Source organism: Ixodes scapularis, unplaced genomic scaffold, assembly GCF_016920785.2.
Source record: "Ixodes scapularis isolate PalLabHiFi unplaced genomic scaffold, ASM1692078v2 PGA_scaffold0__279_contigs__length_252992795, whole genome shotgun sequence".
Lineage (NCBI taxonomy): Eukaryota > Metazoa > Arthropoda > Arachnida > Ixodida > Ixodidae > Ixodes > Ixodes scapularis.
The window spans coordinates 118493287-118506192 of NW_024609835.1; the positions used below are offsets into that span (position 1 = coordinate 118493287).

Sequence of the window (12906 nt, forward strand, 5' to 3'; positions counted from 1 at the left end):
TAGCACAATAAGTTATGACAGAAAAACGGTTCAGACTAGGGTCTCCCCACAAATATTTGCTGCAAAGGGAATGTTGGAGTGGCATTATAGACATCTTCTCGTCCTCACTTGCCGCCCTTCCCTCTACCAGTATTCGGGAATAGGATTATAGCTGATTGTATCGGTGTCATCTTAGTGAATAGGTCACCCCTATCACTAATATCAGTCGATGGGGATTGTACATTCGTGCTAGTTTATTTCTTTCTCGTTTGTTCCGGAGATTGCTGAGAAATGTTTCCTCTGTTTTCATTTTGATCTCTGCTCTAAATAAATGTCCTGCCCTTTCGCGAGGAAAGTACCACACTGTTCAGTGGCTTGCAAATGTTTTGATGTTGTGTTCGATGTCCGTGCCGGCTAATAAATGTGACGTCGGCACAATTTACCTTTGTTACTAAGGTAATTCTTAGTCATATTCTTTGTTTATGTGACTTGCATGGGCGGTGTTGAGCAGCATGCATGTCATCCATGTGATACATGTTTTTTTTTAGGTTTCCGACCACGGGATTACGCTAAGCATAAAACTGCACACACACTGTAATGGTGATGGTGGTAAATCATTGGTTTCTCATGCAAAAGTTTCTTCAAAACGGTTTGGTTGTACGAATGTGCAAGTTTGTGTTATGCCAGTGTGGAATGATTTTGTGCCCGGTGCTCAATTGCGCGAGCAAGGTCGCAATAATGCGTACCGATTTCTCATCTGTGCCGAGTGCGTTGCGGCGTGTACACATGGCGCCACACTGAAAAGAGAAAAAGAAGGGATCTGACTTTTGGTCTACGGAAAATTCAGCATGAATGAAAACAGGAGGACTTTCTAATAAGAGTGTAATTACTGCATCGAACGCGTCTTTTTACCCGTTCGTCGCGAACGGGTTGGTATGACCGGTACGCAGGAAGCGTACAGATTCCTTGAATTTTCGTTGCATAGCATGCATTTGTTGTTTGTCGTCTTTGCTTCGCGCTTCTGTTCCCAATTTCTTTGGAAACGTGTCGTTTACTGCAAGCAGTTGCCTCGGAGCTCGTCTCACGAGCCCCGTTCGTAGAGACGGGCAAAGGTACTTTGTTGCCTCGTGAGTGTTGCATGTGGAGAGTGACGAGCATGTGTCTCTTCCTCCTCTTTTCCCTTTTTTCTTTCTCCCTCGCCCCATCCCTCCCTCGGTTCTTTTGGGCTGCGTTCCGACGAGAGCAGGAGTCCGAGGATGTGGAGGAAGGGAGCGTCGAGGCTGCCGACACGGGCGCCAGCCGCCTGACCGATGGAGCGGCAGTGCCCCGGACCGAGAGTAACTCTTGCGATGATGGTGTCCCCCCTGAACAGAGGCTCGCTCTCCCCGTCACCCCTCCTGTCGCCACGGCGACCCTCCCGGTCGCCTTGACGGCCAAAGACACCGCGGCGGCCCTTGCAGCCGTGAAAGTGGAACCCACCGTGGCAGCAGTGGCCGTTTCAGGTAGTGTGGCTCGTAGTGTTGGCTACTGTGCTTAAAGGAGAGATTGGACGGTTGTTTTTGCCTACCGAAAGTAAACATATTTTCCAAATACTTTTCTTGGCAAACGGTTCATTACGTCCAAATTCTAAGCAGTCATAAAAATGGTCATATTTTTCGCCCACAATGTGCTATGACATGAAAGCGATAGCTGTAGCATGGTCGCGCAATGCGGGTGGAATGGTGCTGTTATGTACCTGAGGACGGAGGTGCAACGTGGGTAAAATTCTCAGTTGTCGTTGCTGGCGCTGTGGATGCCACTGGCGACCGCCACCAGTGCTCGCTGATCTGTGAAGTAAGTGGGTAAGTGCAGTGGAAGCTTATAAAACCATCCAACATTACGCGCAGCAACTGGATACTGCCATAGTGGGATTTTGCATAACGCGAGTATTGTTTGAAAACAAGTCTTTGAAGCAGACGACATGGAAGACTCCTTTTATCACGTCGTTACTGGTCAGATGCTGGGGCTCCCCTCTCTTTCTCCGCTGCGCGGCCGACGGCAAAACCCGACTTCCCTGGCCTCATGCCAAGAGCGGTGAAAAAAAGGTTCTTCGCGTGCGGAGTAACGAGGACAAGGTCAAAATCGCTGCAAAGTGTTGCCCGTAAAACTATCGCTTTCAAAGAAAGGAAATGAAGGTTATGTTAAAACCAGTGTTTGGTAAAGTACATCTAAAGAGCACTTTAAGTACAAAGTAAATGAGAGGTTATGTACTTCAAGTTCAGTAGTAATTACACCAGGCACAGTGTACTTGAAGTGCTAAAATACAATGTACTTTTGAAGTGAAGTACAAATACTTTTTAACACAATCTTTCACTATGCCCTTTCATTCCCCTATGCAGTGTTCTTTTAAAAGACTGGTATGCATTGCCCCAGGGTTAATCGGGGGTGCGTCAGTTATTTTCGTAAATAGAGGCGAATATTGGATGAAGTCAAGTGGCTTCAGAGTTGACAAAGCACCATTTTGTGATACAAATTTAACGAAATAATTTTTGGAGAATGCACTGTACTGTCCTCGGAATTTTTATTTATTATTATTTACAATATTGAATTGAAATTTTTACACTTTATGGTGCTTAATCATCTCTTTACAAGTCTAGTGTTGGACTTGATGTAGCTTGTTCATTTAGGTTCTTAATGCAGTGTAAATGCAGAACAAAGAATGTTTTTCTGTGTATGTGAGGCGTGGCAACACACTTAAACAAGCCTAGTAAAATAAACCGATTTGCTCCTTTTAAACCACTGAGTGCAATAAACTACAGAAATAATGTGTCTGACGCTTTTTTCATTCAAAATCATTAGAAATAGCAAAAATGCCATTTCAAGGTCCTAACAGAAGTTTCATAAATTTTTCATAGATACAAAACAAGAACATGCATTCTACCAAAACCTAGATAGTTACATTCTACATATTCTAAAGTATATGAATGCCAAATTTGGTTATGATGGGACAATATAAAGAATAGAAATTTGACACAAACTGTGAAGATGCCCTGAAGTGACATAAAAAGAAAGACACATTTGAACTTTATCATAGATGTGCAGCTATACTCTTCCACGGTGCAGGAAATAATATTTTGTTGAAACATTTTCATGAGAAATTGAAGCTACAGAAGAATGCAATGGAGAGGAGACGGCCAGGCCTGCTCGTCAACGTAAATGCGATGGGGGGAGCGACGTCACAACTTGGAAGAATCACGCAGAGAAAAATGGCTCCAATTCGTGGTGTTCTGGGTTGCCTGTAGGACTTCAAATGCATATTTGGCTAATTTCGCGATCATAATTGGCATAATATTTTCATTCATCAAATATAAAGATGAAAAAATTCAAACTTCATAAAACTCAAAATCACATTCTTTGCAAACTATTGCTGTCTTTCGACACACATCTCTCCTTAAATTAAGTACAAGTACATACTCAAAGAACATACTTCAAGTACAAGTATTCTAAACCTCCTTGAAGTACAAGGTGCTTCCCAACATTGGCCAAAACCAGTATTCAGATTTTCCCGCGCTCTTTAGTGGGGTGACGACACATGCCGTATAACTTGTGAGTCCAGCTGGCAGTCTAAAAACGTTATGTTTTGCACATTTTTTTGCTCTGCTGGCCTAAGCCAGCATTCATTTTACACCATCGAGCTTCTTGTAACCCTTCAAGAACGGGCTGTACTGCCCCCCTACTATACAACTTAAATGTCACGTTTTTAGTGTTGCCAGAAACCCAAAAAATCACTAAATTTTTAGAAACTTTCGCTGTTTCATTTTTAAAGATTGCCTACCCCACATTTCCCGCCATATATTTCCTCATTTCGGGCGGGCTTTCTTGGGTTGGGTTTGGGTGGGTATTACTACGATCCAATTTAATAGCTTGTACAAAAACATTAGATCACGCTCTGCTCTTCTATTAAAGAGCTACCGCGCTTCATTTTTGTTTTTAAAAATACAATGCAGTCCTCTTCAGTACCATCTATGAAAACTGCATGTCAAATATTACGACCTATACCCGTTTTCGCCTCAAGGAAAAGGCAAGCTTTATGCATTGCTCATACGTGGCGCAAAGTAGTTTTTACGAGATTTGGTTGTCGGAGCAAAAGCGATGCTTTCGGCGTTTGGAATGTGTATGTCTTAATACGATGTTGTATCTCTAATCTGCAGTTCACCCTCCAGGTATCTTAATTCTCTACATAAAGGGGGAAATCACTAATGCTTTGCGAGAAGCCAAACTTTTTTTACTACGGTTCTTGAGGTGACAACGGGTATCGTTCAATCTCTTAAACGGTCCGGCAAACTTTGTAATGCTCCAAGGTTCTGAAATCGGCATACTTTAGTAGATGAATTGAGGAGCAACCAACAGCGTGGTCAAGGCTACAGTGTTGGCGTGGCCAACATTGAGCTAGACTTCATCACCATTTATTTGTTTTTACTTATCCGGGTAAGCGTGACGGTGACATCAGCAATGTTTCCTCTCGGCTGTCAGCGGTGCCCATGTGATTGGTGCGTCTGCGCAGCGCGCTTCTTTAGAGCCGTCCCGCCGTTACCGCTGCTTTCCGCGTCGCAACCGCCGTCGTCGTCTCACCATTTTGATTATTGTGTGTTGGAGTTTCTTTCACACTACATGCGCAGACTGATGCGGCAGTAGGGCAGACTAAGTCGAGTGTCGTAGACACCAAAACATAGGGAAAAGTGCAGTGCAGGCAACACTTGCGGCTGGCACAAGCCCGCCCCCATCCCACCCGTTGTTGCGTAGAGGATCATGTGGCATCTCGTACCATGTGATGGCCATGTTGTTATCGGCCCGAGGCCAATGTTGCCGGACAGAGAGCCAAAGGTTCGGTTTCAACCTCTGCTCATGTTTAAAGGGAAACTCCGCCTCATTCTCGGTTGTTAGCAAACACTGCGACTCTCTTTAGTATCATCTAGAGAGACCGAATGTCAAATATTATAACGTAATACCACCTAAAAGATCACTAAACCGGCAGACAAAAACTGAGATGCGCGAAGTCACCAAAAGCCGCTAATTTAGCGGGGACGTGCGGTGCAGGCAACATTGTATTTCCGTTTTGGCTGACGTCTGTTGCATACGCAGTTTTTTTCTTGGTATTTTCTTTTCCAGGGAGAGCTTACCAGGTGGCGCTATGGATGCGCTCCACGTTTGAGCAAGCAAAGAGGCGAGACAGACAAAGAAAAAAAATGAAAGAGAACAAGAGAAACAAAAAGAGGGAGAGAGAGTTGTACGGGATGAGTTTCGCTGACATACGCGCCAACCGGTGCCAACAGACTAACCGCCTGGGTTGCCGCCTACATAGCCTGCTTCGTCGCTGCTTGCGTTGCCTGTTCGCCGCGGCTAGGCCCGCCCTCCCTCCTCCCTCCTCGGTAGATCACGTGACTTATTGTATTCCACATGGGTGTGTATGCAACTGACGTTGAGGGTACGATGTTGCCCGGCTGTGCCAAAGTTTCAGTTTCGGTTTGCAATTATGGTAAATAACAAATCGCACGAAAAATATTTTGCTTTTAATGAGACAAACGGTCTAGGGTTGTTTTAAAGTACTTTTCACTTTTATAACACCCACTATCTCGAAATTTCCGAAATCAAGCGGAGTTGCCCTTTAAAGTAAGATATAACAATATATATATATTTCATTTTTCGTGAAGCAAGTGATGTAGTACCCTTTATTAGTGCATATCAAATTATCCCGAAATTTACAGAATTCAGAGGGGAGTTGCCCTAGGGATCTTTATGGAAGTCTTGTTGAGGAAGAAAATATATTCCAAATAAAATTCCTGTCCAAAATACCGGTCGGAAACAATGGAATTAGCTTTTTCTGCAAATGTTCTGTTTTTGTGGCCTGTGCTCAAGATCACAAACTCCAAGCAATAGAGCGGAATTATAGCATTGATCGAGCTGAATTGCACAAAATAAATTATTGATGGATGCCAGGTCCTTAAAGTACTGCATAATGTGTGACATTAGTAAACAATTCAGTTTAGGTGGTCACATGCAAGTATAGAAAAAAAGGTGGGTGAATTGTCAACGGCTGTTTCATTTACAGTTTTCTTCAGAGTATGAACTTGTAGGTTATAACTCTGAGATATTAGGTCAACTTCGTCCTCCCCAACTGCCAACATTCTCGACGTGAAGTATAAAGGGTCGAGATAAATTAAGCTTCTTGTGGGTCTGTGTCAGTGAAATTCGTATTTCGATCTCACTCTAGCAAAAGATAATGGCCTTGTAATGAAGTGCAAGGAAATTAAAACCATTGGAAGTTATGAAATATTTGGTCATTTCTACCAGACATTTTGAGAAAAGAGAAAAGTATATTTCAATGCCGCAGAAATAAACTCTGCTTCATAGAAAGCTGAAATTTTGGGAGAATGTGTTGCCAGTGGTTGGGGGAAACGTGAAAGTCCATGACGTTACTTGGATCATAAAGTAATTGAAAAAACCAGGTTTTTTTATGAGCAGACGTCGGCCTAAAGCTAATATTGACGAGACAAGAAATGTCATTGTGGTGCCCTTAAAAACACAGGGTCTCTTATGTTATCCCTAAGACGACTTGAAGGCAAAAGCCCAAGCGGCAATGCATTAAAGACAGACACATGATTCACTTACTTCACTTTGATTCCTCTGAATTCGCTTTGTCAACCTTCTTAATTTCATTGCCTCTAATTCGCCTGAGTGGTCACGTAAACATGATACAGTTAAACCTCGATGTAACGAAGTCGGTAAAATTCGCAATTTACTTCGTTACATTGAAATTTCGCTAAATCAAAATTTGGCTTTGGCATGCAAAAAAAAAAAAATTCCGAAACATTTTACGGGTATGAAAACTCACCGAAAATGACATTTATTTTGGGGCAAAGTAGTCCGCGAGTTTTGCTTGCACCTTGTCCGACAGTAGCAGCGGCGTCATACGGCGTTCAAGCGCCCAAAGCGCTTGCACGGCATCTTGCTGCCCATGCGACGCCGTGTACCTCCTCAGTACGTCCATTGCGTCGAGCACTTCCCGAGTGCTCGTGATCTCGGCGCTTTCTTCAGGATGGCATCCAAAACGTTTGCTTTCTCATCCAAAAAAAGAACTTTACGTTTCCTTATGCCAGCAAGCACGTGAGTGAACCGCCCGGTTGAAAAATAAAGCTGTTTAGGCGGTGCCAATGTTTCCAACCTACACAGCACTCTTGCCCGCACAGTTTACTTGCCCCCTTGCGCCCACAGTGTGCTTGCGCCTTTGCTTTACATCACGGTCGCAATACGATAATCGGTCCTCTCGGTCTTCTCCTGGATGGCACTGCCCGTGCGGTCGCGCCATCACGTCGCTCCCCCGCTGAAGTTGGCTCCCGCGCTACCCGCGGTACAGTGGACTATGATGATCAGTGAATGTCAGTGGTGATGCTGTTATGCCGTGTAAACTTTCTGCTCGGCATTTTCTGGCCAGCCCCGCGGAATCCGCTTTGCCGCATGCCTCGCCGGCGCTACCGGCGCCGCATCCTCGGGCAGCCTAGGAACGTTGGAAGGCCTGTCCCCGTGAGGTAACCTATCAAAGTGCTCGCATAGTTTTTTTTTTTTAACCACAATTTTTTTTTGCGAAGTTGTTTTTTAGAGTCTATTTATTTATTGCCTTCTATGGCAATGGCGCTTCGTTATATTGAAATAGCAGCAAAATGGACTTCGTTATATAGAGACTAAAAATACATGGGGTCTATGGGCAAAAAATTATGAAAAATAAAATACTTTGTTAAATCGAGGATTTCGTTACATTGAAGTTCGTTATATCGAGGTTCGACTGTAGTAGCGAACCTCCGAAGACAGCGCGCTCTCTGACGACGCACTTCTGACGCCGTTTCCTTGGCGCACACGGATCGTGGCGTCGGCTGTGGTCCCGGTAATACCGAACCTCCGAAGACAGCATGCTCTTTGATGGCACACTTTTGGTGCTGTTTCATTGGTACCTTTCGTTTTGGTACCTTTGGTGTCGCCGACGTATTTTCTGAAGGTCGACTGAACGATGAGACATATAAGGCTTTCTCCTTAATAATTATTTCAGTGAAAATAAGCTTGTCACTAAGAAAGAAACTAATACTCTCGTTCTTGCAGACAAGTGTTTTTTCGCTGATATAAATGCCACATCCGTCCACAGTTTCGGTTCTTGTTTTGACTGTACTACTAGGTTTAAGGTGGACGTCGGGTCGTAGAGAAATTTCCTCTTCTCAATTACCTTTTGATCCAAATAACTCCTGCTCTTTGACTTCCGCATTTTTTCCCAACCACTAGCGTCACATTCTCACGAAGTTTCAGCTTTCTACGATGCACAAATACATTACGCGGGCTGAAAGACACGGTCCTCCTTTCTCATAAATGCCCGGTATATGGGGCTGCATGGGTGATCATGCTAGAGAAGGAAAGACATAGACCTTTTCCTTTGAGCCTGTTGGTCCCATTCTTTATTAATGCAGAATTGCTTTGAAGCTAGCTTTAATTTTGCCTAGAAAAGTGAAGCGTGCCACGGTCGAAGAGCGTCTGCCGGCTGCTAAACAACTGTGCCGCCAGCCCTGCACCAAACAACACAACTGTAAAAAAAAAAAAAAAAAAAATTGGGGAGGCGGGAGAGAGGACTTTGAGAAGGCTTCGCTAACTGCAAAAACTTTGAGAACAACAACAACAAAAAAAAAAAAAGAGAGAAAGAAATTACAAGAGGAGGGTGTAGCACCGCTAGACGCGTTGTCGCATTACTGGACGGCTGAAATCGGAGTTGGCGTCCACCACATTCCTCATAAAATGCAATTCTGCAATCGATAGATCGAAATATACCCACAAATTGTTTTTATTTGGTGTATCATTCCTATTGGGAGTCGTGCCATACTAAAAGATCGCGTTTGCATATTGACTGCAGTGAGTCCTTGGACAGGAGCGCATGTGCATCGTTTTGCTTGTTGTCGATTGAGAACAAGTGTGAGGGCCTTCCTCCTGTTAAGCACTCCCAAAAGCGTTCCGTCCCCGTGTCTCCCAGAAGCCCAGGCAGGTGCGGCGGAGGAGACATCCGCCCCGAAGGCTTGCGAGGGCTCTGTCGAAGGGCCTGACGGGCCCACGGGTGGCAAGCAGAACGTGCTCCTCAAGCAGCTCCTACAGAACTGTCCCTCAGCCGAGACGCCCCACGTTGCAGACCTGCCCGAGGTGAGGCACTCGCCGTCTTGATCTGGTCCTTGCACCCGTCGCTTCCGACTCTCTGCTTCGGTTTAGCAGCTTGGCTGGCTGCTTCAGGCTGGCTTGTCTTACTTTTGTTGTGGCTGCCACGTTCGGTGCATTCTTTTGTCATTGTGTCTAGGGGAGTGCATGTGACCGTGTTTCGATAAAAGGGGTGGTAAGGGCCTTCGATGCTCGAGTTGGTGTCTTTGTTACTTTTTTTTACAGCGGAGCTGTTAAGGGCTAGTTTCCCCAGGATTGTGTCTGGTACCAAACAAATGTCAACACAAAACTCTGGACAGCTACCGCCATCTATAAGCGATGGTGGCAACCAGACAACCGGCTTGACAGCCTCGCTCATAGATGGCGGCAAAGTTTCCAGCCTTTCCGCTGGTTTTCACCAGAGTGGAATCGCTGAATTTGTCTAGGCGTCGTCCTCGAGGTCATCCTAGAAGTCGTCCTTGAGGTTGTCCTTGAGGTTTTCCTCGAGGTCATCCTTGAGGTCGTCCTTGAGGTCGTCCTAGATGTCGTTCTCGAGGTCGTCCTTGAGGTCGTCCTAGATGTCGTCCTCTAGGCATTGTCCTAGACGTCGTAAAGATAACAGCTTTGCTGGTCCTCCATCTTCACAGGAAGTGGAAGGGCTCTACATTTTTTGGAATTACACCACACGAGAGCCAATGGGAGCATCGTTCCTTGATGACAACGGGAGCATAATCCATCAGAAATCGGCTTCACTCGGAAAAGGGGATTTTAGGTGCCTTTTGGCCAACGTTTGGCGTGGTTTCAAAGCTGGTGACATTGGTTCACTCCATGGGGAAGTTAATGCTTTCACATTAAAAAGAAAAATTACACAAGCTTGATTATGCTGACTAAGAATGGTATTTGGAATACATTTTAGCGCTCAAAAAACAGGGACAAAGAGGCGAGAAACAGACAGCACAGTGCGCTACTAACAACTGATTTTATTACGTGAAACGACACTTTTATACCATCCGAGTTTCTGATTTTGCTCCACCACTAGCCAACCCGGTGCCAGGCCGCGTCATTGAGGAACGCACGCTCCTTGTCCAGTAAATCAATTGAGGCCACGCTGACACATGCTGCACCACCCTTCCTAATCTCATCTGCCTCGATTATCTCCCTCACAGTTTTTTCCTTGTGCCGTGCCAGAATCTTGCTCTCGGAAAACAACGGCATACACTTGCACCTTTCACAATGATCAGACAGATGACAGTCCCGATAATTTCCTACTTTAAGTTTGTGCTCCCTCAGCCTATCATTAACACACCTACCTGTCTGACCTATATACTTGTTTCCGCATGATAAGGGGATCTGATATACTACTCCCTCCGCACATTCAATGAAGGGATCCCTGTGTTTTACCGCGCAGCCAGAAAGGGCCTTACAAAAAGGATCTGTCATCCTACATAATCTACTAAGTTTGTTTGGTGCGGAAAACACTACTTTCACGTTTGATCTATTGGCCACCTTTTTCAAGCCATGCGCCGTTTTGTGAATGTACGGTATCACCGCGACCTTCTGTTTATCTCTGAGAACCATTGGGCAAGGGCGATCTTCACTACGCAATCTTTTTAATACAATCTCTGCAACTGAGACCACTACATTCTTCGGGAAGCCAGCTGCCAACAACCGCCTATACTGCGTGCCCAGGCCTTCTGACATCACATGGTGGCATGATTTTTTGAGGGCGTTCAATACGCACATATTGGCAATACTCCTTTTTACCAGTTTTGAATGAGCTGAATTGTACGGCAACAGGGGTTTCTGGGCTCTAGGGTGGTACATCCAACACACATGTCTTTCAGAAAAGGTTAGTCTGATATCAAGGAACTGCAGCACACCCTCTACTGGTAGTTCCTGGGTTAGTATGAGGGGGTGTAAGACATTTTTAAAAACAGTAAAGAGGTCATCCACTCTCGACTGGAATTCTGCAGGCCCATGGTTGAACAGAACTAAAAAATCATCGACAAATCTAAAAACTTTGATATCATTAAAATCGTTGCCTTCATTAAAGCGCTCAAAAAGAACTTTGTCCTGATGGGCTAAAAATATGTTACTGAGGATGGGTGCCAAACATGAGCCAATGCATACCCCTTGTTTTTGTATGTAGACCCCATCATTCCATTCCACAAACGTCGATTTAAGATAAAACGAGAGCATTTCAATAAAACTCTTTTCCGTCATGCCGATTTGATTCTGGAAGGCCACTGTACCAAAGCGATCGATACAATGTTCCACGGATGTTAGTAACCTGTCGTGCGGCAAAGAGTAGTATAAATCTTTAATGTCAAATGAGCAGGCTGAAAATCTTTTGTCAGAGTTATCTTTTAAAAAATCTAAAATATTGTCAGAATTTCTTACCAAAAATGGATCGTTAAAGCCTAAAACTTCCAGTTTGTCTTGGAGGAAAAGCGCGACCGGCTTCTGCCACGAGCCCCTCTCTGATACTATGACCCTCAGGGGACATTGGTCTTTGTGGGTCTTGGCGCTAAACATGATTTGCAAGCTTCCCTCTTTGTTCTTATTGATGCTCTGAGCTAGCTGATGAAGGTTCAACATTTTGCATCGTCTCACTGCCTCTAATCTCAGCTTTTTTAGAGACACATCATCTCGGCGATTAAACACTGATGAGATCGCCTCAAGGGCTTTGCTACCGAATTCTGCTTCCGTTAAAACTACGAATCCTCCCTCCTTGTCAGCTGGAAGGAGCGAAAGCCGTTGTTCTTTTAAAAACGACACCACTTTTTTGACCTGACCTTGAGACACCGCTGGTTTGTTTCGAACTATCACGTCCACTCCCTCCGAAATACACCTTTCTACCTCCCCTTCTGGAGCAAATCTCGAAACTCTACGAACAAGACCTATAAGTTCTGGTGGACTCAACTTTGGTTCAACGGCGAATTTCGGTCCAAAACCGAGAACTCGTCTTACATCATCCGGGATGGGCACTTGACTCACAGATTGGACGTTCCCACGGGCCACCGGTTGCCTCTTCGGACGACTGGCCCTGAGCTTCTGTAGTGTCAGCCGCCAAAGGAATTCCGTGTTGCGTTCCACGATGTTGAAGAACTCCCGCAGACGGTGGTTGTCCTGATTTCCTTGGTTAGAGTCGCACAGAACGGCTCTCAGCAGGTCCCTGTAGACACGTGCCTGCCTCTGCCATTCAGCTCGCAGGATCTTCATCAACCTTGTGCTGTGCCCAGCTGACGGCTCAAAACCTCCAAAGAGCCTCTTGACTTCCTCAGGTGGATTCTTGCCACGAATGCAGAACGACAAAGTACGGGCTTGGCATGTGGCGTGAATCAGAAGAATGGTAAGCACAGAATGTGTGATAGGCCTTCCAGGGAAGAAGAAATGAACACCTGCGGGCAAACTGCACGTTTGCACACCATGTGAATGACTTTGTGTGGATAGCTGAGTCGGCAAAGCACTTGATTCACAATATCCAGGTAATGAGTTGAAATCCTGCCGGGCGACCATTCTTTTTAAACGGTTGCTTATGAATGTAACGCTTTTCGGTGTCATCACAAGCAGACGTTACAGAACTCCATGGAAATTGGCCGATGAAACATTTTGCATTAAAATGCTGTAGAGTTGTTTTGGTCCCACACACGCAACACGAAGACCACTGTGACATTCTGAAACCAGATAATCGAATGTGGGAGATCATTCACCTCCTCCCCACCAGCT

At 45.1% G+C, this 12906-nt stretch overlaps 1 protein-coding gene across 1 annotated transcript in view; it reads left to right on the top strand.

Annotated features, from left to right (window-relative positions):
* Window positions 1-12906, top strand: part of LOC8043310 (histone-lysine N-methyltransferase 2D) — a 113284-nt gene that overhangs the window by 49596 nt on the left and 50782 nt on the right. Inside the window, exons 14-15 of the mRNA XM_042289590.1 lie at window positions 1226-1481; window positions 9023-9186. Coding sequence (XP_042145524.1) covers window positions 1226-1481; window positions 9023-9186 — 420 coding nt within the window. The remainder of the gene's footprint in view (window positions 1-1225; window positions 1482-9022; window positions 9187-12906) is intronic.